At 34.4% G+C, this 26,720-nt stretch overlaps 1 protein-coding gene across 1 annotated transcript in view; it reads right to left on the bottom strand.

Annotated features, from left to right (window-relative positions):
• Window positions 1-26,720, bottom strand: part of DGKK (diacylglycerol kinase kappa) — a 193,725-nt gene that overhangs the window by 26,097 nt on the left and 140,908 nt on the right. Inside the window, exons 13-15 of the mRNA XM_066357797.1 lie at window positions 24,582-24,673; window positions 7,852-7,951; window positions 6,684-6,903 (exon numbers count right to left, since the gene is read on the bottom strand). Of these exons, the coding sequence (XP_066213894.1) occupies window positions 6,684-6,903; window positions 7,852-7,951; window positions 24,582-24,673 (412 nt within the window). The remainder of the gene's footprint in view (window positions 1-6,683; window positions 6,904-7,851; window positions 7,952-24,581; window positions 24,674-26,720) is intronic.

Here is a 26,720-nt window from a genome sequence, read left to right as displayed (position 1 = left end):
ATGATAGACATCTACAGGACATTTCATCCCAAAGTGACTGAGTATACATTTTTCTCCAGTGTACATGGATCATTCTCAAGAATTGACCATATGTTGGGCCACAAAAACAACATCAGCAAATTCAGAAAAATAGAAGTTGTACCAAGCATATTTTCTGATCATAAAGCCTTGAAACTAGAATTCAACTGCAAAAAAGAGGAAAAAAATCCCACAAAAATGTGGAAACTAAACAACATACTTTTAAAAAATGAATGGGTCAAAGAAGAAATAAGTGCAGAGATCAAAAGATATATACAGACTAATGAAAATGACAATACGACATATCAGAATCTATGGGATGCAGCAAAAGCAGTGATAAGAGGGAAGTTCATATCACTTCAGGCATATATGAACAAAGAAGAGAGAGCCCAAGTGAACCACTTAACTTCCCACCTTAAGGAACTAGAAAAAGAACAAAGACAACCCAAAACCAGCCGAAGCAAGGAGATAATAAAAATCAGAGCAGAAATAAATGAATTAGAGAACAGAAAAACTATAGAAAAAATTAATAGAACAAGGAGCTGGTTCTTTGAAAAGATCAACAAAATTGACAAACCCTTGGCAAGACTTACCAAGGAAAAAAGAGAAAGAACTCATATAAACAAAATCCAAAATGAAAGAGGAGAAATCACCACGGACACTGTAGATATACAAAGAATTATTGTAGAATACTATGAAAAACTTTATGCCACTAAATTCAACAACCTAGAAGAAATGGATAAATTCCGAGAAAAATACAACCTTCCTAGACTGAGTCAAGAAGAAGCAGAAAGCCTAAACAGACCTATCAGTAGAGAAGAAATAGAAAAAACCATTAAAAACCTCCCCAAAAATAAAAGTCCAGGCCCTGACGGCTATACCAGTGAATGTTATCAAACATTCAAAGAAGACTTGGTTCCTATTCTACTCAAAGTCTTCCAAAAAATTGAAGAAGAAGCAATACTTCCAAACACATTTTACGAAGCCAACATAACCCTCATACCAAAACCAGGCAAGGAAGGCACAAAAAAAGAAAACTACAGACCAATATCTCTAATGAATACAGATGCTAAAATACTAAACAAAATATTAGCAAATCGAATACAACAACATATTAAAAAAATAATACATCATGATCAAGTGGGATTCATCCCAGAATCTCAAGGATGGTTCAACATACGTAAAACGGTTAATGTAATACACCATATCAACAAAACAAAGAACAAAAACCACATGATCTTATCAATAGACGCAGAAAAGGCTTTCGATAAAATACAACACAATTTTATGTTTAAGACTCTCAACAAAATGGGTATAGAAGGAAAATATCTCAACATCATAAAGGCCATATATGATAAACCATCAGCTAACATCATATTAAATGGCACTAAACTGAAGGCTTTCCCCCTTAAATCAGGAACAAGACAGGGTTGTCCACTCTCTCCACTCTTATTTAATGTGGTACTAGAGGTTCTAGCCAGAGCAATCAGACAAGACAAAGAAATAAAAGGCATCCATATCGGAAAAGAAGAAGTAAAGGTATCACTTTTTGCAGATGATATGATACTATACATCGAAAACCCCAAAGAATCCACAAAAAGACTACTAGAAACAATATGCCAATACAGTAAGGTCGCAGGATACAAAATTAACATACAGAAGTCAATAGCCTTTCTATATGCCAACAATGAAACAACTGAGAAGGAACTCAAAAGAATAATCCCCTTCACGATTGCAACAAAAAAAATAAAATACTTAGGAATAAACATAACAAAGAATGTAAAGGACTTATATAATGAAAACTATAAACCATTGTTAAGGGAAATCGAAAAAGATATAATGAGATGGAAGAATATACCTTGTTCTTGGCTAGGAAGAATAAATATAATCAAGATGGCTATATTACCCAAAGCAATATACAAATTTAATGCAATTCCCATCAAACTTCCAATGACATTTTTTAAAGAAATAGAGCAAAAAATCATCAGATTTATATGGAACTATAAAAAACCCCGAATAGCCAAAGCAATCCTAAAGAAAAAGAATGAAGCTGGGGGCATTTCAATATCTGACTTCAAACTCTATTATAGGGCCACGACAATCAAAACAGCATGGTATTGGCAGAAAAATAGACACTCAGACCAATGGAACAGAATAGAAAGTCCAGAAATAAAACCACATATATATAGTCAAATAATTTTTGATAAAGGGGCCAACAACACACAATGGAGAAAAGAAAGCCTCTTCAATAAATGGTGCTGGGAAAACTGGAAAGCCACATGCAAAAGAATGAAACTAGACTACAGTCTCTCCCCCTGTACAAAAATTAACTCAAAATGGATCAAAGATCTAAACATAAGACCTGAAACAATTAAGTACATAGAAGAAGACATAGGTACTCAACTCAGGGACCTGGGTTTTAAAGAGCATTTTATGAATTTGACTCCAATGGCAAGAGAAGTGAAGGCAAAAATTAATGAATGGGACTACATCAGACTAAGAAGTTTTTGCTCAGCAAGCGAAACTGATAACAAAATAAACAGAAAGCCAACTAAATGGGAAATGATTTTTTCAAACGACAGCTCAGATAAGGGCCTAATATCCAAAATATACAAAGAACTCATAAAACTCAACAACAAACAAACAAACAATCCAATAAAAAAATGGGAAGAGGATATGAATAGACACTTCTCCCAGGAAGAAATACAAATGGCCAACAGATATATGAAAAGATGCTCATCTTCTTTAGCTATTAGAGAAATGCAAATCAAAACGGCAATGAGATACCACCTCACACCTGTTCGATTAGCTGTTATTAGCAAGTCAGGTAACAGCAAATGTTGGAGAGGCTGTGGAGAAAAAGGAACCCTCATACACTGTTGGTGGGAATGTAAAGTAGTACAACCATTATGGAAGAAAGTATGGTGGTTCCTCAAAAAACTGAAAATAGAACTACCTTATGACCCAGCAATCCCTCTACTGGGTATATATCCCCAAAACTCAGAAACATTGATACGTAAAGACACATGCAGCCCCATGTTTATTGCAGCATTGTTCACAGTCGCCAAGACATGGAAACAACCAAAAAGCCCATCAATAGATGACTGGATAAAGAAGATGTGGCACATATACACTATGGAATACTACTCAGCCATAAGAAATGATGACATCGGAACATTTACAGCAAAATGGTGGGATCTTGATAACATGATACGAAGCGAAATAAGTAAATCAGAAAAAAACAGGAACTGTATTATTCCATACGTAGGTGGGACATACTAGTGAAACTAAGAGACATTTATAAGAGTGTGGTGGTTACGGGGGGGAGGGGGGAATGGGAGAGGGATAGGGGGTGGGGAGGGGCACAAAGAAAACAAGATAGAAGGTGACAGAGGACAATCTGACTTTGGGTGATGGGTATGCAACATAATTGAACGACAAGATAACCTGGACTTGTTATCTTTGAATATATGTATCCTGATTTATTGATGTCACCCCATTAAAAAAATAAAATTATATATAAAAAAAATAAAAAAAAAAGAATAGGCACTTCTTCAAAGTGGACATACATATGGCCAATAGGCATATCAAAAAATATTCAACATCACTAATCAGTAGAGAAATGCAAATTAAAACCACAGTGAGATATCATCTCACAGAAGTCAGAATGGCGCTCATCAACAAAACAACACAGTATAATCCTGGCAAGGATGTGGAGAAAAGGGAACCTTCTTGCACTGCTGGTAGGAATGCAGACTGGTGCAGCCACTGTGGAAAACAGTATGGATATTCCTCAAAAAATTAAAAATCGAACTGCCTTTTGACCCAGCTATCTCACTTTTAGGAATAGACCCCAACAACACCATAGCACTGTTCCAAAAGGAGAAATGCACCCCCATGTTTTTGGCAGCATTGTTCACAATAGCAAAGATTTGGAAACAGCCCAACTGTCTGTCAGTGGACGAGTGGATTAAAAAGGTTGGTACAAATATATTATGGAATACTACTCAGCCATAAGAAATGATGACATCAGATCATTTACAACAACATGGATGGACCTTGATAACATTATACAAAGTGAAATAAGTAAATCATAAAAAACTTAGAACTATATGAATCCATACATAGATGGGACATAAAAATGAGACTCAGAGACATGGACAACAATGTGATTGTAATGATGGGGCGTGGGTGGGAGGGGGCAAGGAAGGAGAGACAGGGTTGGGGGGAGGGGAGGGGCACAAAGAAAACCAGGTAGAAGGTGACGGAAGACAATTTGACTTTGGGTGAGCGGTATGCAACATAATGAAATGTCAAAATAATCTGGAGATGTTTTCTCTGAACATATGTACCCTGATTTATCAATGTCACTGCATTAAAATTAATTTTTAAAAAAGGTGGAAATTAAAAAAAAAAAAAAGAGTAGAGAGAGTGTGCAGCCTTGTCTTGTTCCTGACTTTAGAGGAAAATCCTTAATTTTTTTCACCATTTAGTTTGAAATTAGTTGATAGTTTGTCATATATGGCCTTTATTTTTTTAATGTACTTTCCTTCTGTCATGATTTTATTAAGTATTTTAAACATATTGGAATATTGTATCTTATCGAATGTCTTTTCTGCATCTATTGATAAGATCACATGCTTTTTGTTCTTTGTTTTGTTGATGTGGTGTGTTACATTGATCAATTTTCATATGTTGAACCATCTTTGTGATCCTGGAATAAATTCCACTTTATCATGAGGCATTATTTTTAATATATTGTTGTATTCAATTTGCTAGTATTTTGTTTAGGATTTTTGCATCTGACTTCATTAGAGATATTTGTCTGTAGTTTCCTTTTTTTGTGTTGTTCTTGCCAAGTTTTTGTATCAGGGTTACATTGGCCTCATAAAATGAGTTAAAGAGTATTGCTTCTTCTTCTATTTTTTTGGAAGACTGAGAAAGATAGGTACCAAATCATCTTTGAATGTTTGGTAGAATTCCCTAGTATAGCCATCTGGTCTTGGACTTCCATTTTTGGAGAAATTTTTGATAGTTGTTTCTATTTCCTCCCTGCTTATATGTCTATTTAGGTTTTCCACTTCTTCATGACACAATCAGGGAAGATTTTATGGCTCTAAGAATTTATCCATTTCTTCTAGGTTGTTGAATTTGGTGGCATATAATCTTTCATAGTAGAATTTGCCACATTTATAAGTTATATAATTAGCATCTCTTTTATTTAGTTAATGACAGTCATTTTGTGGTCTCCATTGAATGGAGACTCTCATTTGTCCATCACCTTTCCTCCATGATGCTGTGTTTAGTCTCAGCTTTCTTCAGTGTTGTCCTCATGTTTCTTTATATCCATACCAAGCTTTCTCTGTTTTACTGGTTACTCTTTTTCTGTCACCCAGGAAATGTGATTGTGAGTAGAAGCTTGGCTTCAACATTGAAAGTGTTGGGGATGAGGTGAGAAACCCTTTGCTCTTCTACTTCCATTCTAACTCCTTTGTTAATTCATGTTTTCCACATGATTTTTATTCCAAACTTGAGCCTTTAGAAGTATGCTATTCTTTCACTGAAATATCTCACCCCTACCCAGAATATTTGAGAACTTTCCTTCCTTTTACCAACCTATATATTGTACACCTCAGGTGCTCAGCTTGTGCCAAAGCTCATAGGTTCAACCCCTCTCCTAGAAGGGGCGCCTTTCTCTGTTTCATGGCCACAAGCTGTACTTCTAAATCTGGCTTATGTGTTGATAGAGCAGGCTGAGGGTTGACTGTGACAGGGTTATGGCCACATCAGATTAACCTGATCTTCACTACTTGGAAACTTCCACAAAAATAGAGGCAAATTAACTGTTCAATTCTTTCACAGTGCAGAAGGGAGATTTCCTTTCTTTCTTCGAATCTGAGGTGAGGTTGTGAACAAAGGCACCATAGGAGATGGTACCATAACTATATAGGAGATGGTACCATAATTAAATGTCAAAGGCACTTCCTTCCTACATGGATTTCTGCTCAATTCCAATAGCTCAGGTAGAACACACTTGGTCTTATACCATCTTCTGATCTGTTTTTCAAAGAAGCATTGTGGGGAAGAAGTAGAAACCAAACTGTTAAATTAAGAAGTTTGCAGGAGTTGAAAGAGTTTTCATAGAGTTGAAAGCTTGCATCTTGTCATGAATTTGGGAAAATAGAAATCAATTTCAGAGTTACCAGGACTGCTCTCAAGGCCCTTGTGCCTAATTGGTACTGTGCAAGACATGAAGAGATGGATATAATTTTCTTTCTAAAATAGTCACAGGCTTGGTGTTTGGAAAAAAAACCCAAACAGGAATAGGTGGAGAAAATGTCATGAATGGTGGTGGAAGTTGACAGAACTTTGAACAACTGGAATTATTTAGAGTGAATGTTAGTTCCAAAATAAATGAGTAGCAAGAGTTGAGTGCCTGAGAGGTGGGAGGAGCCAAAAGTTTTTTTTTTTTTTTATCAGGACTGATATTTTTCAAATCAGCAGAGTTTGAGGACTGATTTCAGATGGTATGTGAATGCAGAAGTTGGTTAGGTTTTGATAGTGGAGTCAAATAAAAAAAAACCTAGAGAGAGGGAGACCAGTAAACCATTCACTGGAACCTTCTCTTTCTCTTTCTTCAATTGCCACAACCCTGAGACCCTTACCTTGTTCAATTTGGTATATGATGAGTTTCAAGGATTTCTGGAGATTCCTGGCTTTTGTGGCCAGCTCCAACTTGCACTTGGCTATGTGGTCTATCTGAGGGACAAAGGGTGTTCCAGCAGCCTTGCCACTGTCTGCACATACTGTAGCACTCTTCTCAACTGCTACCTCCTCAGCCAGGACATCAATCAGGACACTGAGATTGTCATACATTAAGTCACTCTGTATATGGAGGAAGGAGAGAGGACATTGTTATTAGGGACCAGTGCTTGGGAGGACAGAATGAGAGGTTGGAGTGGTATGGGGAGATGTGTGGAAGGGTAGCAATTGGCCAGGAACATTGAGAATAAAAAGTTATCTGTGGGGAGATGAAAGTTTTTGAAAAGATGTATTTGTGTACATGTATTGGAATAACTTAAGAGTGTTAGGGGACAAAACAGATTTAATTTGTTTTTTAGCAGCTGCAGGATCCAATGTATGTTGTCAATTTTTTTTCTCATGTCACACTGGGTTGTAAAATAACATGGCCAAGTAGAGGAAAGATAAATATTTCTGAATTGGATTTTTCATGCGCATGCACCTATGGATGTGGGTGTGTTCCTGCATGGGTGCCTGGTGTCTGCCTTTTTATATGTGAATGTTTGGGGATGTGCTGAGTAATTATGACTTGATTCCCAGCTACATCACTTAATAGTTTGTGACTTGAGTCAAGTTACCTAACCTCTTTGTGCTTCCATAGTCTAAGAAGATTTTGAGGATTAATTAACAAACTAAAACTGTTTAACAATTTCTGGCACAGAGTAAGTGTTATTGTAAGTATTAGCTATTGTTATTGTTGTTGTTGTTATAGTGGTAAATGTTGCTCTATTTCTAGCATGTATTTATTTGTACATATTTTCAAGCATTTTCTGATATACAACCATGTGCATACATGCTTGGTGTACACTTGTGTCTAAGTGTGAGCAGATGCTTGGCATGTAGTTAGATACACAATACACATATAAGCATGAATAGTGCTACTCTTCATTTGGTGAAAAATGAACATTGATGAAGTTAACTTTGCCCATCAGGGAGGCTTACCAGCTGCTCCTTTCTGCATTTCTTTTACAATTCCCAGTGATAGCCACCTGGCTCCACAAAGAATGTAAGATAAAAGGAGTGGAAACTTACTTTCAAAATCACAGACTCTATTGTTGCATTGTTCTGCTTTATCTGACTCCAGGCCTTTACAATATCAAGCACAAAATCTTCCACTGCTGAACACAGGAACCTGAAAAGATGAGATAGATGGCACAATCTGACATGGACCATGAGATTCAGAGCCCTTCTCTCTTACACTGTCATTAGTCTCCATCTTCTTCCTCTTTCTTCTCTCTTTCCTGATCTCCCTCCCTCTGCTTTTCCCTCTCCTCCCGACTCCCTCTCCCTTTTTTGTTTTTGTTTTTCCTGCTTTCCCATGTATTTATAGTGAAATATGCAAGTATTTAAGAGCGATTAGCCATCATTTCTTAATCCTAATTCCAAATTTACAGAAAATAGAAATCAATTGATCCTAATTAGGTCATAATTTCACCCTGGGTCAAATTAGCTATGGTTTAAGGCCCCAACTAATTCAGTATAAACATAATTATATTGGTAGAACTGTCTCTGTGGGGAGTGTTTCTCAAAGGAGAGTGTGTAGACTTGGTAGTAACCCTCCAAGGACTGCCAGAAGGAGTGAATGATTCACATATTTAAAACGAGAGAATGTGTTGTTCAGGCTAGGAGAAAGTAGCTATAGTAGATACTACAGAGACTTTTCCTAGTGACAGAGAAAAATCAAGGTATCCCTATTATAGTGAGTTATGCTATGGTGCAAAATATTGTATTTTTCTTCCATAACACTTCTTTTTATCTTTAAAAGAAATTTTAAAAAATTTCAATTAAAGTTGATATGCTATATTATATTAGTTGCAGGTGTACAACATAGTGATTAGACATTTATACAACATACAAAGTGATCATCCCAATAAGTCAAGTACCCATCTGACACCATACATAATTATTACAATATTTTATTTATTTTTAGGTGAGAGGAGGGGAGATAGTGAGGCAGACTCCCACATGCACCTAACCAGGATCCACCCGGCAACTGGGTCTTGGGCTGTTGCTTGAATTAACTGAGCTATCCTTAGTGCCAGAGCCTGATACACTTGGACCAATCAAGCTATCCTCAGTGCCCAGGGCCATGCTCAAACCAATCGAGACACTGGCTACAGGAGAAGAGGGAGAGAAGGGGGAGAAAGAAGGGGAGAGAAGCAAATGGTTGCTTTTCCTGTGTGCCCTGACTAGGAATCAAATCTAGAACGTCCATACATTGGGCCACCAGCCAGGGCCATTATAATATTTTTGACTATACTTTCTATGCTGTACTTTACATCCTCATGACTATTTTTATAACTGACAATTTGTATATCTTAATCCTTGTTTTTTCACCTAGCCCCTCAACTTCCCTCTCACCTGGCATCAATCAATTTATTCTCTGTATCTATAAGTTTTGTTTATTTATTTATTTTGGTTTTTTAGATTCCACATAAAAGTGAAATACGGTATTTTTCTTTTTTTTTTTTTGTCTGACTTAATTCACTTAGCATAATATCCTCTAGGTCCATCCATGTTGTTGAAAATAACAAGATTTCATTCTTTTTTTATGGCTGAATAATATTCCATTATATATATATATACACACACACTACATTTTTATCCACTCATCTATCAATGGACACTTAAGTTGCTTTCATAATTTGGCTATTGTAAATAATGTTACAATGAATGTAGGGATGTACATGTCTTTTCAAATTAGCGTTTTGGATTTCTTCAAATAAATACCCAGAAATAGAATTGCTGAGTCACATGGCACTTCTAATTTTAATTTTTGAGGAAACTCCATACTGTTTTCCAAGGTAGATGCACCATTTGCAATTTGACCAACAGTGCATGAGGGCTTCCTTTTCTCCACATCCTTGCCAACACTTGTTGTTTGTTGATTTATTGATGATAGCCATTCTGACAAATGTGCTATGATATTACACTGTGGTTTTAATTTGCATTTCCCTGATGATTAGAGGTGCTGAACATCTTTTTATATGGCTATGCGCCATCAGTACACCTTCTTTGGAGAAATGTCTATTCAAGTCCTTTCCCCATTTTTAAATTGGATTTTTTTTTAAGTTGTATGACTTCCTTATATATTTGAAATATTAGCACCTTATCACATGTATAATTGGCAAAGGCAAATACCTCTTCTATTCAGTAGATTGTCTTTTTGTTTTGTTGATGATTTCCTTTGCTGTGCAAAACTCTTTAGTTTAATGTAGTCCTGTTTGTTTATTTTTTCTTTTGTTTCTCTTGCCTGAGGAGACATATCCAAAACAATATTACTAAGAGCAATGTCAAAGAGTTTACTGTCTATGTTTTCTTCTAGGAATTTTAGGGTTTTGGATCTTACATATAAGACTTTAATTCATTTTGAGTTTATTCTTGCATATGGTGTAACAAAGTGATTCAGCTTTATTTTATGCATGTATCAGTCCAATTTTTCCAATACTATTTATTGAAGAGACTGTCTTTACCCATTGTATATTCTTGCATAAGCTTATTTCTGGGATCTATTCTGTTTCACTGATCTTTGTGTCTGTTTTTAGGACAGTGCCATGCTGTTTTAATTACTATAGCCTTGTACTGTGCTTAATTTGAGATCAGGTAGTGTGATATCTTCAACTTTGTTCTTTTTTTTTTTTTTTTTTTTTTTTTTTTTTGCAAGATTGCTTTAACTATTTAGGGTCTTTTGTGACTCTATATAAATTTTAGCATTCTTTGTTCTAGTTTTGTGAAAAATGTCATTTGTATTTTGATAGGGATCTCACTGAATCTGTAGATTGCTTTGAGTTGTACAAATAAGTAGTTAATTCTTATTTGTGACAACAGTATATCCTCCCATTTATTATATCTTCAATTTCTTTCTTCAATGTCTTATAGTTTTTTGAAATACAGATACCTTCTTGGTTAAATTTATTTCTAGATATTTTATTCTGTTTGATGCAATTGTAAGTGAGGTTGTTTTCTTAATTTCTTAATTTCTCTATCTGATAGTTTGTTATTGGTGTATAATAATGCAACAATTTCTAGATATTTATTTTGTATCTTGCTATGTTATTGAATTCATTATTGAATTCATTTATTAGTTTTAGTAGTTTGTTTTGGGCAGATTTTTATGTGTTTCTATATATACAATCATGTCGTCTGCAAATAAAGACTGTTTTAATTCTTTGTTTTAAATTTGGATGTGCTTTATTTAGTTTTCCTGTCTGATTGCTGTGGCTAGGACTTCCAATACTATTATGTTGAATAAATGTGGTGAAAATGGATATCCTTGTTCTAATATTAAGGAAAACTTTTAAGGTTTCACCTTTGAATATGATGTGAGCTGTGGTTTTGTCATATATGACCTTGATTATATTGAGGCATGTTCCCTGTATACTCACTTTGCTGAGAGTTTTTAATCATAAATCATTGATGGATTTTGTCAACTGCTATTTCTGCATGTATTGATATGATCATATGATTTTTACCTTTTATTTTAGTTATGTAGTGTCCCATGTGAATTAAAGCAGTCTTGCACCCTTGGAATAAATCCTACTTGATTATGGTGTATGTTCTTTTTAATGACTTGCTAAAATGAGTTTGCTAATATTTATTGAGAATTTTTACATTTATGTTCATCAGGGATATTGGCCAATAAGTTTTTCTTTTGGTAGTGTCATTGTCTGCTTTTGGAATCAGGGTAATGCTGCCCTCATAAAAAGACTTTGAGAGCATTCCCTCATCTTCAGTATTTTGGACTAATTTGAGAAGAATGGGTATTAATTATTTTTCAAATATTTGGTAAAATTTACCTGTTAAGCAATCTGTTTGTTAGGAATTTTTTGATAACTGATTCAATTTCATTAGTTGTTATTGGTAAATTGAAATTATCTTTTTCTTCCTGAGTCATCCTTGAAAGATGGTATGTTACTAGGAATTTAACCATTTCTTTCAGGTCATCCGATTTGTTGATGTACAATTGTTCAAAGCATTTTTTTATGATCCTTTGTATTTTGTGGTGTCGGTTCAACACTTCTCTTTCACTTCTGATTTTATTTATTTAGGCCCTCTCTCTTTCTCTTTCTCTCTCTCTCTCTTTTCTTGATGAGACTGGCAAAAGGTTTAATTTTTGTTGTTTGTTTATTTATTTATTTATTTATTTATTTATTTATTTATTTATTTATTTATTTATATGAAGGTAAGGAGAAACAGAGACAGAAACATGGAGCTACTCCTGTATGTGCCCTGACTGGGGAATTAAAACAGCCACCTCTTTGATCTGGGATGATGCTCTTACCAACAGAGCATTTTAGCCAGGGCTTAGTTTTTACTGATTTTTTTTTTTTTAGAAAGACAGAGAGAGAAAGAGTGAGAGGGGAGGAGGAAGGGATGAATCTGTTGCTCTACTCAGTCATGCATTTTTTTGGTTGCTCCCCATATGTGTCCTGACTGGACATTGAACCTGCAACCTTGTTGTTTTGGGACATCACTCTTAGCCAACTGTGCTAATTGGCCAGGACCAATTTTGCTTATCTTTTATATGAACCAGTTTTTGGCTTCATTTATATTTCCTATTATTATTTTAGACTTTATTTCATTTATTTACCTTCTAATCTTTATTTCCTTTCTTTTACTCACTAGGGTTTTACTTGCTTTTTTTTTCTATTTCCATTAAATGTAATGTTAATTGTTAATTTGAAATTTTACTTGGTTCTTGAGGTAGGCCAGAATTGGTAATAATTTCCTTTTTAGGATTGTCTGGGCTGTGTGTATTGATTTTGAGTGGTAGTAGTTTTATTTCTTTTTAAATTTATTTTATTTTATTTAGAAAGTTATATTTAATGGGGTGACACTGATCAATAGGAGTCTATAGGTTTCAGGTAAATATTTTTATAGCATTTGAACTGTTGATTGTGTTGTGTGCTCATCACCCAAAGTCAAATAATTTTCTGTTACCATGTATTTGTCACTTTACTTTCCTCCCCTCACCCATTCCACCTGACACCCTGCTAAGTAAGCATTTCACTTTTATCTATGTGTATGATTCTGATTTTTTATATCTCACTTATGTGTGAAATCATATAGTTCTTAATATTTTTTCTGGTTTACTTATTTCACTCAGTATAATGTTCTCAAAGTTCATCCATGCTGTCATAAATTGCAATAGGTCATCATTTCTTATGGCTGAGTAGTTTTCCAATGTGTATATGTACCACATCTTTTTTATCCAATCCTCTATCAAGGGACACTTTGGTTGTTTCCATGTCTTGGTCATTGTGAATACTGCTGCAATGTCACTTCTCCCAAGAAGACATACAAATGACCAACAGATCTATGAAAAGATGCTCATCTTTGCTAACTATACGAGAAATGCAAATTAGAATTACAATGAGCCTTATACCTGTTATATTGGCTACTATCAACAAGAGAAGTAATAAGTGTTGGAGAGGCTGTGGAGAAAAAGGAATTCTCATTCACTGCTGATGGGAATGTTAACTGGTAAAGCCATTATAAAGAAAGTATGCTGGTTCCTCAAAAAATTAAGAATAGAACTAGTATGTGACCTAGCAATCTCTCTACTGGGTATTTCCCTCCCAAATTAAAAAAAAACATTGGTACACAAAGACACATGCACCCTCATGTTCATCACAGTATTTTTATTTTCATTTGACTCATGACATATTTTAATTTTTTCCTTGATCACCTTGTTAACCCACCCATTTATTGTTTGGTAGAATGTTATTTAGCCTCCACATGTTTGTATATTTTTCAGTTTTCTTTTTATAATTGATTTCTAGTTTTATACTATTGTGACTGGAGAAGATGCTTGATATGATTTCAGTCTTCTTAAATTTATTGAGAGTTGTTTTGTGTTCCAAAATGTAGTTTATCCTGGATGAAGTCTATCCTTTTGGATATAGTGTCTAAAAATTATCCTTTAAGTCCATATGGTCTGATATGTAATTTATGGCCATTCTTTTCCTGTTGATTTTCCACATGGATGATATATACATTGAAGTCAAGGGGATGTTAACATCCCTTACTATGACTGTATCCCTTTATGTTTGTCAAATTTGCTTTATATATTCAGGATCCTTTATATTGGGTGTGTAAATGTTTATGAGAGTTATGTCCTTTTGTTGAATTGAAAATGCCATTGTCTCTTATTGCAACCCTTTTAGAAAAAGTCTATTTTGTTCAATATAAGTATTGCTACTACAGCTTTTACTGTATCCTTTTGCATGACATATCTTTTTCCACTCTTTGCATTTAGTCTATGCGTGTCTTTTGACCTGAAATGGGTCTTCTGTAGGCAGCATATGTATGAGTCTTCTTTCTTTCCTAGCTATTCAGTCACACTATTTTAATTTTATTGATTTTTATTTTCTTAATTTAGAAAATTAAATGTAAGTGGATGACATTGATTAATAAGAGTACATAGGTTTCAGGTAAACATTTCTATAGCATTTGCACTGTTGATTGTGTTGTATGCCCATCATCCAAAGTCAGGTCATTTTCCATCACTGCATACTTGTTCCTCTTTACTCCACTCTGCCCTATCTGATATCAAATTAGAAAACTTCTGCATAACAAAAGAAACTGATAACAAAACAGAAATGCAGCCAGCAAAATAAGACATAATATTTCCAAAAAAACAGTTCCGATAAGGTGTTAATATTCAAAATATATAAAAAACTCACAAAGCTCAGCAACAAACAAACACTCTAATAAAAAAAATGGGCGGAAAACTTGAACAGACACTTCTCTCAAGAAGACCAACAAATTGTCAACAGATATATAAAACATATCGTTATCTTTACTAGCTATTAGAGAAATGCAAATCAAAACTACAATGAGATACCACCTCATACTTGTTAGATTGGCTATTATCATCAAGACAGGTAATAATAAGTGTTGGAGAGGCTGTGGAGAAAAAAGAACCCTCATCCACTGTTGGTGGGAATGTAAACTGGTACAGCCATTATGGAAGAAATATGGTGTTTCCTCAAAAAATTAAAAATACAATTTGTTGAAATTTCAAGGAGAGAGATCAAAGGTATCTCTTAAAATGCAATTACTCTGATGTCATCTTCCTTATTTCTTTTTGTTGCAACATTTATTCCATTTAATTTTCCTTTTTAAAATTTTTATTTACAAAATTAACTTTAATAGGGTGACATTAATCAATAATAGTATATAGGTTTCAGGTAAACATTTCTATAGCATTTGAACAGTTGATTATGTTATATACCCGTTACCCAAAGTCAAATCATTTTCTGTCCCCTAGTATTTGTCCCTTTTTATACCCTTCCCACTTCATGTCTCCCTCCCCCATAACCCCATCCCCTGGTAATCACTTCACTTTTATTTATATCCCTGAGTCTCAGTTTTATATCCAACATATTTGCAAAATCATATAGCTTTCTCTGATTTACTTATTTTACTCAGTATAATGTTCTCAGGGTCCATTTATGTTGCTGTAAATGCCACTTGGTTATCATTTCTTATGGCTGAGTAATATCCCATTGTATATATACACTTCTTCTTTATCCAGTCCTCTATTTAAGAACACTTTTGTTGTTTCCATTATCTTGGCCACTGTGAATAATGCTGCATTGTTCATGTGTCTTTATGTACCAATGTTTTTGAGTTTTAGGGATAGATACCCAGTAGAGGAAATTGCTGGGTTATATGGTAATTCTATTATATGGTATTGCTGGTATTCTATTATATGGTACTGCTGGGTTATGTGGTATTCTTAATTTTTGAGGAAACACTATGCTTTCTTCCATAATGGTTGTACTAACTTGTGTTTCCACCAGCAGTGAATGAGGGTTCCTTTCGCTCCACATTCTTTGTAACACTTGTTATTACCTGTCTTGTTGATAATAGCCAATTTAACAGTTCTCAGGTGGTATCTCATTGTAGGTTTGATTTGAATTAGTCAAATAGCTGATGAAGATGAGCATCTTTTCATTTATCTTTTGCCCATTTTTATGTCCTCTTGGGAAAAATGTTTGTTCAGGTCCTCTCTCCATTTTTCTTTATTTTTTCCTCCATTTTTTAATTGGATTATTTCCTTGTTTGTTGCTGAGCTTTGTGAGTTCTTAATATGATATATTTTGGACCTTTATCAAAGCAGTTGTTTGCAAATATCTCCCAATTAGTTGGCTGCTTATTTGTGTTGTTGTTAGATTTGTGTATTGCTATGCAGAATCTTTTTTTTTTTTTGATATAAACTCATTCATTTATTGTTGCTTTTACTTCTCTTGTTTTGGGGGTGAAATTCATCAAATATTTTCTATGGCCAAAGTCGATAAGTTTAGTACCTATGTCTTCTTCTATGTAAGTTATTGTTTCTGATCTTATATTTAGGTTTATGGTACATTTTGAATTAATTTGTGTGCAGGGGGACAAACTGTAGCCAAGTTTTATTCTTTTGCATGTGGCTTTTCTTTATTCCAAGTACCATTTATTGAGGAAGATTTTTATTCTCCAATGTATATTTTTTACCTCTTTTTTCAAAGATGATTTGTACATACATATGTAGGTTTATTTCTGGGCTCTTGATTCTATTCCATTGGTCTGTATGTCTGTTTTTCTGCCAGTAGCATGCTGTTTCGATTATCATCGCTTTATAGTATAATTTGAAGTTAGGTAGTATGATACCTTTAGTTTCATTTTTTTCCCTCAGGATTGCTTTGGCTATTCAGGGTTTTTTTTTATGGCTCCATACAAACTTAGCAATTTTGTGTTCTATTTCTTTAAAAAATGAAATTGGGATTCTGATAGGGATTGCATTAAATTTGTGTATTGCTTCGGGCAATATGTCCATTTTAACTATGTTGATTCTTCCAATCCATAAACAGGGAATATTTTTTTCATTTCATTGCGTCTTTTTCAATTTATTTCAATAATATTTTGTAGTTTTCAGTATATAGGTCCTTCACATCCTTTGTTAAGTCTATTCTTAGGTATTATATATATTTTTTGTTTCAATTGTAAAAATATTTTTAAGTTCATTTTCAAACATTTCATCATTGGCTTATAGAAAACCAATAGATTTTTGTGTATTGATTTTGTATCTGGTGACTTTGCTGTATTAGTTTATTGTTTTTAATATTTAATATTGTTTTTTTTTGGTAAAGTCTTTGGGGTTTTCTATATATAGGTTCATGTCATCTGCAAAAAGTGATACCTTTAATTTTTCTTTCCCAGTATGGATGCTTTTTATTTCTTTCTCTTTCCTGATCGCTCTGGCAAAAACTTTCAGAACTATTTAGTATGATATTAGCTGATGGTTTATCTTACATGGCCTTTATTATGTTGAGGTACTTTTCTTTTATTCCAATATTATTGATTATTTTAAACATAAAGTGATGTTGTATTTTATCAAATGCCTTTTCTGCATCTATTGATATGATCATATGATATTTGTTTTTTGTTTTGTTGATGTGTATTATGTTGATCAATTTCCATATGTTGAACTATCTTTGTGTTTGTGGAATGAATTCTACTTGATCTTGATGTATTATTTTTAAAATATATTTTTGTATTTGTTTTGCTAGTATTTTTTTATAAGATTTTTGCATCTGTATTTAATAGAGATATTGGTCTGTAGTTTGTGTGTGTGTGTGTGTGTGTGTGTTGTTACAAGGTTTTGGTATAAGGGTTATGATGGCTTCATAAAATGTGTTGGGGTGTATTCCTTTTTCTTCTATTTTTTGGAAGACTTTGAGAAGAATAGGTACCAAATCTTCTTTGAATGTTTGATAAAATTCACAAATATAGCCATCTGGTCCTGAACTTTGTTTTTTGGGAGGTTTTTGATAGCTGTTTCTATTTCCTCCCTGCTTATATGTCTACTTCGTTGCTACACTTCTTTGTGACCCAGTCTAGGAAGATTGTATAGTTCTAGGAATTTATCCATTTCTTCTTGGTTGTTGAATTTGGTTGCATATTATCTTTCACAATATTCTACTATGATCTTTTGTATATCATTGATGTCTGTGATCATTTCTACTCTTTCATTTCTAATTTTTTATATGAGTCCTTCCTCCTTTTTCCTTAGTGAGTCTAGCCAGTGGTTTGTCGATTTTATTGATCTTTTGAAAGAACCAGCTCTTTGTTGTATTAATTTTTTTATAGTTTTTTTCCCTATTTCATTTAATTTTGCTCTAATTTTTACTATTTCTTTTCTTCTGACTTTGGGTTGCTTTTTTTCTTCTTTGTCTATTTTCTTAAGAAGTGATGTTAGGTTGTTTACTTAGGATCTCTCTTGTTTCTTGATATTAGCTTGTAATGCTATAAACTTTTCTCTTATTACTGCTTTTGCTGCATCCCAGATATTTTGATATATCGTGTTGTCATTTTCATCTGTCTGTATATATCATTTGATTTCTGATATTATTTCTTTGTAGATTCAGTCACTTTTTAGAAGTATGTTGTATAACTGTCACATTTTTGTGGGTTTCTTTATTTTCTCTTTTCACTTGAATTCCAATTTCAAATCCTTATTGTCATAAAATATTCTTGATATAATTTCAATCTTCTTGAATTTGTTGATGTTAGTTTTGTGGTTGAACATATGGCCTATCCTTGAGAATGTTCCATGCTCACTGGAAAGGATTTTATAATCTGATGTTTTGGGATGAAATGTCCTATAAATGTCTACTATGTCCATTTGGTCCAGAGTGTCGTTTAAGGCTGATATTTCTTTATTGATTTTCTGTTTGGATGATCTATCTAAAACCATCAATGGTGTGGTTCAGTCTCCAAGTATAGTTGGGTTTTTGTCTGCTTCTATTTTTGAATCAGTTAGTAGATGTCTTCTATATTTGTGTACTTCATGGTTCGGTGGACATATAGTAAGAAGTGTTATGTGTTCTTGATACAATGTCTTCTTTATTATTATAAAATGTTCATCTTTGTTTCTGATTTCCTTTGTTGTCTTGAAGTCAGCATTGTCAGATCTGAGGATGGCTACACCTGGCTTTCTGTGGATAGTATTTTCTTGGAGAATTGTTTTCCAACTTTTTACTTTGAGTCTACTTTTGTCCTTGCAGCTTAGATGTGTCTCTTGAATGTAGCATACACTGAGATTTTGCTCTTTCATTCACTCTGCTATTCTGTGCCTTTTTATTGGTGAGTTCAGTCCATTTAGGGTAATTATTGACACTTGAGGATTTTCTATAGCCCTTTTATATTTTGTTTTCTGGTAGATCTTTGTCTTGTTTGGTTCTTCTCTTTTGTGTTTCTGTCAGTTGTTTTTGTTTGATGGCATTCCATACTTCTTTTCCTTGTTCTTCTTTTTTTTTAACCTGGCTTTTTCACTAGTGGTTACTATTAGGTTATTTAGAGAAAAATGTTGCTATTGGAGCTTTTACTTGTAGTTTTGATTTGTTTTGTTCTTTGTGTCTGCTCAAATAACCCTCTTGAGTATTTATTGCAGTGAGATTTTTCTGGTGATAGAATCCCTCAGCTTCTCTATGTTTATAAAATATTTATTTCACCTTAATATTTGAAGGATTGCTTTGATATACATAGTATTTTTGGCTGGTAATTCCTTTCTTTCAGTCCTTTGAATGTTTGGGTCCACTCTTTTCTGATTTGTAACGTTTCTGCTGAGAAGTCTAATAATAACCTAAAGGGCTTTTCCTTTATATGTTATGTTATTTTTTTCCCTAGCTGCCTTGAAGATTCTTTCTTTGTCGTTGATTTTTGACAATTTTATTACATTGTGCCTTGGAGTAGGTCTGTTTGAGTTGTGGCAACTTGACGTTCTGTTTGCTTCTTGGATTCCAGTCTTTAACTCTTCCCATATGCTTGGGAATTTTGACCAATTATTTGTTTGTATAGGTTCTCCATTCCCTTCTCCCTCTCTTTTTTTCTCTGATATATCCATGATTCTTATATTGCTCTTTCTGGTGCAGTCAGACAATTCTTGTAGAGCTCTTTCAGTTTTTTAAAATTTCTGGTCTCTCTTTTCTTCTTTTTGTAACATCTCTAGTTGCCTGTCTTTGATGTTACTGATTCTTTCCTCTGCTTGGCTTGTTCTATTAGCTAAACTTGCTACCCCATTCTTTATTTCATGTATTAAGTTCTTCATCTCTGTTTTTAAAGTTTTACTCTCATCAGTGAGGTATTTATTTTGTCTATTAATTTGTTTTCTGAGCTCATTAAGTTGACTGTTGTCATTTTGCATCTCATTGAGTACTTTTAGAACTTAAAATTTTCAATTCTCTATTATTTAAGTCCAAGGTTTTAATATAATTGTGATTTTTTTCTGGAGATTTTTTTTTTTTCTGAACTACATCTCTGTCTTATGTAACCATGGTATTCCATTTCTTCTTTCTTGATGGCATTTGAGAGTTTTATTGTTAAGAGCCCTACCAAAAGTAAACTAAAAAAACAAAAAATTAAAATAAAAATACAATAATTTAAAATATTTTTAAAATTATGATGAGAAGAAAAAACATAAAAAAAGAAACAAAAAAAAAACAGGACACCCACTAAAAATAAAATTATAAAAATTTAAAAAAGAAAAAGCAAAAAGTTAAGAAGGAAAAAAAGGAGAGAGAAAAACATGAAAAAGAAAATAAAAATAAATTTTGGTTTTGAGAGATTTCTTCCAGTAGGTGTCACTATATTGCGAGTTTTAGCTCTGTGAGTTTCCTGAGCTGTCTTTTGCTGAGATGTTGCTGTCACAATATTGTAGGCAGGGCCACTGTTGTGTTGGTGGTTGGGAAGTGTTGTGAGGATTTTTGGCTTCAACTTTACTGCTTTAGCTTTATGGCTTCTGGCTCTAGCAATGGCGATCTCAGGACTTTGGGGAATTCTTCCTACATCTCAAGAGACCTGGGGACCATAAGTGGAGCACTTCTGTTCCTCAGGGGAGAGAAGGACTCTGGAAAGCTAGCTGTGGCATTTGTCTTTGCCACTTTCCATACTGTTAGGTGAGGTAGGAGGAATCTGGGAGGCTGGGGGCTACACTTTAGTTTTCTCTGTCTCTGCCTAATGTAGGCTGCAGGCACACTACAGAAACACTGGCCATGATCTCATTCTCTGGCTGCTTTTTTTATCCCCCCTCTGCCCTTCTATCTTACCACTACTCCTGGCAGAAGATTCAGTCACTCTGGGTTTCCCTCTATGTACCTCTCAGGTAAACTCAAACAGCCTGATCTTCCTTCCTTCCCATAGCCAAGCAGAGAAAAAATAAACCTAGTCATTCCATGTTTGTCTCTTCCCTAGAGCTGAACATGAATGAGTTTTATCTTATGCCCTCCCTTTTTATCCCACCCCATTTTTAGTCCATTCAGTGGGCAGATCTATCAGGCACTCCTGTGATCCCAGCTGGGGTTCCTTTGCTATATTATAATTGTTCATTTTGTTGAAATTTCAAGGTGAGGGATCAAGAGTATCTCTCACACCACCATTACTCTGATGTCATCCCATTTACCCCTTTAAATGTGAAGTGCTCATTGATAGATATTTAATAATTGACATTTTATTGTTTTCTGGTTATTTTGTAGTTATCTCCTCTTTCTTATTTTTTTCCTTTTTTCTCTTGTATTTTAAGGACTTTCTATAGTATTGTGTTTGGTTTTATTATTTTTTCTTGTATATTTCTTGTAAATTTTTTATTTTTAGTTACCATATGCTCTATATACCAAGCTACATTTATAGTACTCTATTTTAATTTGATGATCTCTTAACTTTGAACACACTAAAAAATCACTAAAATTTTTACTCACCTACTTTATGTTTGTTTTTGTAATTATTTTTTACTTCTTTGATGTGTGTTTCTTTATCTCTTAACATATTGTTGTAATTATAGATGGTTTTTCTTCTTTTGCCTTTTAAGCTTTGTACTAAGTTTATATTTTTGTTGACCCACTCATTTTATTATGAGTGTGCCTTTGTCAGTTTGAATTTTTATTCTTTCCATTTTTTTCATATTTCTTATCTTTTCTTTTATTTTTAAGGAATTCCTTTTAACATTTCTTGTGTACTGGTTGAGCGGTGATGAACTTTTGTTTTATCTACTATGGGAAATCCTTTCTCTCTTCTTTAGTTCTAAATGATAATTTTTCTGAGTAGAGTAATGTTGGTTGTTGATCCTTGCTTTTCATCACTTTGAATATTTTGTGCCAATTCTTTCAGACCTCCTCATTTTTTGTTGAGAAATTAGTTGACAATCTTATGGGAGCTCCCTCATATATAACTAGCTGCTTTTCTCCTGTTGCTTTTAAGCTTCCCTTTTTAACTTTTGGCATTTTAATTATGATGTATCTTGGTGTGGGCTTCTAGGGGTTCATCTTATTTGCAACTCTCTGTGCTTCCTGAACATGTATGTCTATTTCTTTTACCAGGTTAGGGAAGTTTTTTGTCATTATTTCTTCAACTAAGTTCTCAATTCCTAGCTCTGTCTCTTCTTCTGGTACCCCTATTATGAAAATGTTGGTATGTTTGATATTGTCCCAGAGATCCTTTCAACTTTTTATTTTTAAAATTCATTTTATTTTTAATTATGTATTTTGGTACTTTGTCTACCAGATTGCTGATTTGATCCTCTGCTTCATCTAATCTACTTTTAATTTCCTCTAATATATTCTATAGTTCAGTTCTTGTATTCTTCATTTCTGATTCTTTCTCTTTATTTATTTTTATCTCTTTTTAAGTGTTTTCTGTAAGGTCTTATTCAGTTCATTTATTCTTCCTTTAAGTTTATCAAGCATCTTTATAATCAGTATTTTGACTTCTGTATCTGGTAGATTGCTTGTGTCCATTTCATTTAGTTTTTTTTTTTCCTGAAGTTTTGTCTTGTTCTTTCCATTTGAACATGTTTCTTCATTATTTTAATTTTGGTTGATTTCCTTTGTTTCTACATAGGTAAATCAGCTATATCTCTTGGTCTTGTCAGTGTGGCCTTATGTAATAGGTGTCCTGTGAAGCACAGTCTTCCTGGTCACAGAAATTCTGTTCCAGGGATCTCCCATATGTTAGTAGTGTGTGCCCTCCTGTTGTAGTTGAACCTTGATTGCTGTTGGATGTCAGTGGTTGTGATAGACTATCTGATTGACTATCTGTGAGGAATCACCATGATTATAACAAACAAGTTTTTGTTTAGGAGATGCTATTACAGAATAGGATTCCCTTCACCAATGTTATCATGCCTGCTGAATCTGCCTTTTGGGTGTGTCTTATGTGAAGTTGTTTGCATGGTACTCTCGTGTGGTTTGAAGCAGCACTCTGTTTGTTGGTTCTGGTGCCTCCTAGGAGGGACTCTGGCACAGACCAATTTAGCCACTACCTGTATCCAACTCAGGATCAACTGATAGGAGTTAATAAAAGATCTGTGGTTCATTGACATCTGTCCTGGGATTGAAGACTTCTAAAAATGGTTAGACTGTGAACCAAGTTTATTTGGTGCTAATGATGGGCTTTGGGATGCTTAGAAAGAGATTTGGGGCATGCCAAGGCCAACCACTGCTAGTTTTGTGTTTGTGGACCTTTGAGAAATTTTAAGAAAATCCACAACATCAACTGTGGAAGAGCACTTGTATGTAAAAGCTCCTGGAAGATGTTCAGTCTGAGAATGTAAATTGGGTGGGACAAAGTCTCAGAAAATCATCAGGGTGAGGTGAGTTGTTTTAACCAAGTTAATGGAGGGCTCATATTTGTCATCCACCTACATTTACCAGCTCAGTGAATAGAGGTTCTCAACAAAGTAACAGTGACCTCTATCAGCACTTTCATTCCAGGCAGAGCTGCCCTGACTCTTGCATCTTCATTCCTTGCCCTGGAATTAGTCAATTTAGCTCCCTCCTGGATGTCTTCAGTGCTTTTTGAGTTGCTGCCCTAGTGCTGAAGCTCAGAGTGAGTAAGTTTGTGAGTGTGTGAGTCTTTGTGCAGTAATTTTAAGTCCTGCAGTGCCTGGGACTCCAGTAACCCTCTGTATCACTCAATCACAGTCTCTGCTGGTGTTCAGAGTTAGATGTTATAGGGACTTGTCTTCCTGATACTGTTTCCTTAGGCTTGGGAGCCCAGTGTGGGGCCGGGACTCCTCAATTCTCAGGAGGGAAAAATGCAGCCTAAATATCCCTCCTGTTGAACACTGTCACACCATGGGTGTGAGAACTGCCCACTCTGTTTCCATTCCTTTTACCAGTCTTCCTATTCATATCCTTAGTGATAAGAATTCTAGACTTTGGGTGTTTTCCAATGCTGGTTGCTTTATAATTTACTTGTAATTTTGATGTGATCATGAGAAGAGGCCAGCACAGTGTCTGTCTACATTGTCATCTTGATCAGAATTCCATCTGCTTTCACAAATCTCTGGTCTGACATTTTTGTCTTTTTAGAGTAGTAGGAGCTCCCATTCCAATCTCATCTTTTTTTCCATAACCTTTCAATTCAGGAGATTTGAGTTGGGAGAAATTTGATTTGAAAAGATAAACATATACAACAGGCTCTCAGATAACATCAGTTTGTTCAATGTCACTTTGTTATAAAATTGATGAGATGCCACAGATATTTAACTCTTGCTTATATCAATTAGCCTATGGTAAAATTGATTTCATTATACATTGTTTTGTCACAGTTCCAAAAACCTATTGGCAATGTTAAGTGAGGGCTTATTGTACTTTCTTTGGCCTCCACACCCCAAACTATCAAAATGAATCTTACCTCTGACTAAAGACAGCCCATGATGGATACTCCCCCTAAACAAACAAACAAACAAAAAGCCCAAATGTTGAGAACAAAGAAAAACTAACCTGATTGCAATGATCATCTCTGTGGGGTATTTGGCCTTCAGGATTTTGTTCAACTCAGTGGTTGCAGATTCTAAGTGTTGGATGGCAGCAGCCTAGAGGGAAAGGGAGTATTCAGCTCTGGAACCTTAGCACTGTGACATAGTGTGCTGCCCATCCTCATTCCCTCATTATTGTTTACTGATTCTACCATCAAATTAATTGTCTCTCTAGAAATAATCATAATCAAGGAATTCTCTTAAAGTTACTCATAGATAATCTTAGATCTATGGTCATTCTAAAAATGAGAGATCTGTAATGTTTCTTCTCATTTGAATTTAACATTCAAAACTCATATTAAGGTGGTAAAGTTTGTTCTATGTTTCAAATAAACAAACAATCTCATATTACATAAATAGTAAATAATAGATCTAAGATTTGAACCCACATTTTCCCAATGCCAGAGTGTCACCAACTATATAATATTTATAATATTAGTAATAATAATAGCATTTACTTATATAGTACTTACTATGTTCCAAGCTCTGTTCTAAGCTCTACATATATATATATCTCATGTAGTCCTTATAACAACCCTATGAGATAAAAATTGCTATTATCCCCATTTCACAGAATAGAAAACTGAGGCACAGGAAAAGGGGTAGCTGATAAGTGGCACAGTCAAGATTCAATTCCAGGTAGAGTCTGGCTCTTGAGTCTGTACTTTTAATTACAACTTGTGTCTACCAAGTCCTGATGATTCTATCTCTTCAATATCTCTTAAATATGTGCACTGCTCCTTATCCATGTTACTACTCTACCAGTCCATATCATCATCATGTTTTGCTTAGACAATTACAGCATCTCCAGTCTTTTCTTCTTTCCTCTAGTCTTTATTCCCTCAATTGTTTCTCCACATACCATGGAGTTTTCCTATTTAAAACCTTTCTATTAGTTAGTGCAATAAATAGATGAATAGATTTGTGATCAAGTATAGTAAAATATTAATGATAGAATCTACCATTAAAATTTCCTATGTTTGAAAATTTTTTATAATAAAATTTTAAACAACCTTCTATAATTCTCATTGCTCTTACTATAAAAGTTCAAACTTCCTACCATGGTTTACCAGGTTCTTCCTGACCTGTTCTTGATTATTTCTCCAGCCTCATCTTTAGTTGTCCCCTCTGTATATTTTCTCCCTGGCCCCTATGCCTAACATTATAAATTTATTTCAATTCTGTAAATATTCCATGCTCTGACTTGCATTTGGAACAGCAAGCTGTTTCATCAATCTAAAACAAGCCTCCTCTTTACTACTAACCTGGCCAACACCCTCTGATTCTTAAATCTCTTCATAACTGGTGCTTATTTTAAGAAGTTTTCCCTGATTTTCCCCAGATTGGGTTAGGAATACCTGTGGGTGTTCCCACCCTGTTATGTCTTTACATATTAAGACTCATTTTACTTTATAAAAACTATTTTTCTACCACTGTGATTATACTAGGCACTCCATGACAACATGGACCGTATCATTATTCTTTAAAAACTAAAATATAAAAACAGCTGCTAGAATAATATCTTACATATAATAGTTAATTCATAAATAATTTCCATGAATATTTTGAGTGAATAAATAAGTAAATGGCTGAATAAACTATATCCCCAGTACCTACAGTTTTTGATAAATAGCTGCTAAATGACATTTTTCTAATTCTTTTAGCGTGTGAGAGACAGAGACAGAGAGGAAGAGAAAAAGATGAAGAGAAGCATCAAATTGTAGTTGCAGCACTTAGCTGTTCATTACTTTCTCATACATGCTTTGACCAGAGAGCTCCAGCTGAGCCAGTGACCCCTTGCTCAAGCCAATGATCTTGGGCTCAAACCAGCAACCATGCGGTCATGTCTAGGATCCCATGATCAAGCCAGTGACCCTGCACTCAAACTGTTGAGCTCGCTCTCAGGTCAGCAACCTCAGGGTTTCAAACCTGGGTCTTCAACATCATAGGTCAATGCTCTATCCATTGTGCCATTACCTGGTCTAGCAACATGTCCCTAACTTTCAATGATCTTGTCATCAAACTGATGGACAATACAATGGCTTCTCCCTGGATTTTGCCTATTATTTTACTATGTAATAAAGATGTTGGCCTGAATTGTAGC

This window comes from Saccopteryx leptura, chromosome X (genome assembly GCF_036850995.1).
Source record: "Saccopteryx leptura isolate mSacLep1 chromosome X, mSacLep1_pri_phased_curated, whole genome shotgun sequence".
Taxonomy (NCBI): Eukaryota; Metazoa; Chordata; class Mammalia; order Chiroptera; family Emballonuridae; genus Saccopteryx; species Saccopteryx leptura.
Note: the sequence above shows the minus strand (reverse complement) of the source record. Positions and strands in the feature narration are given on the sequence as shown.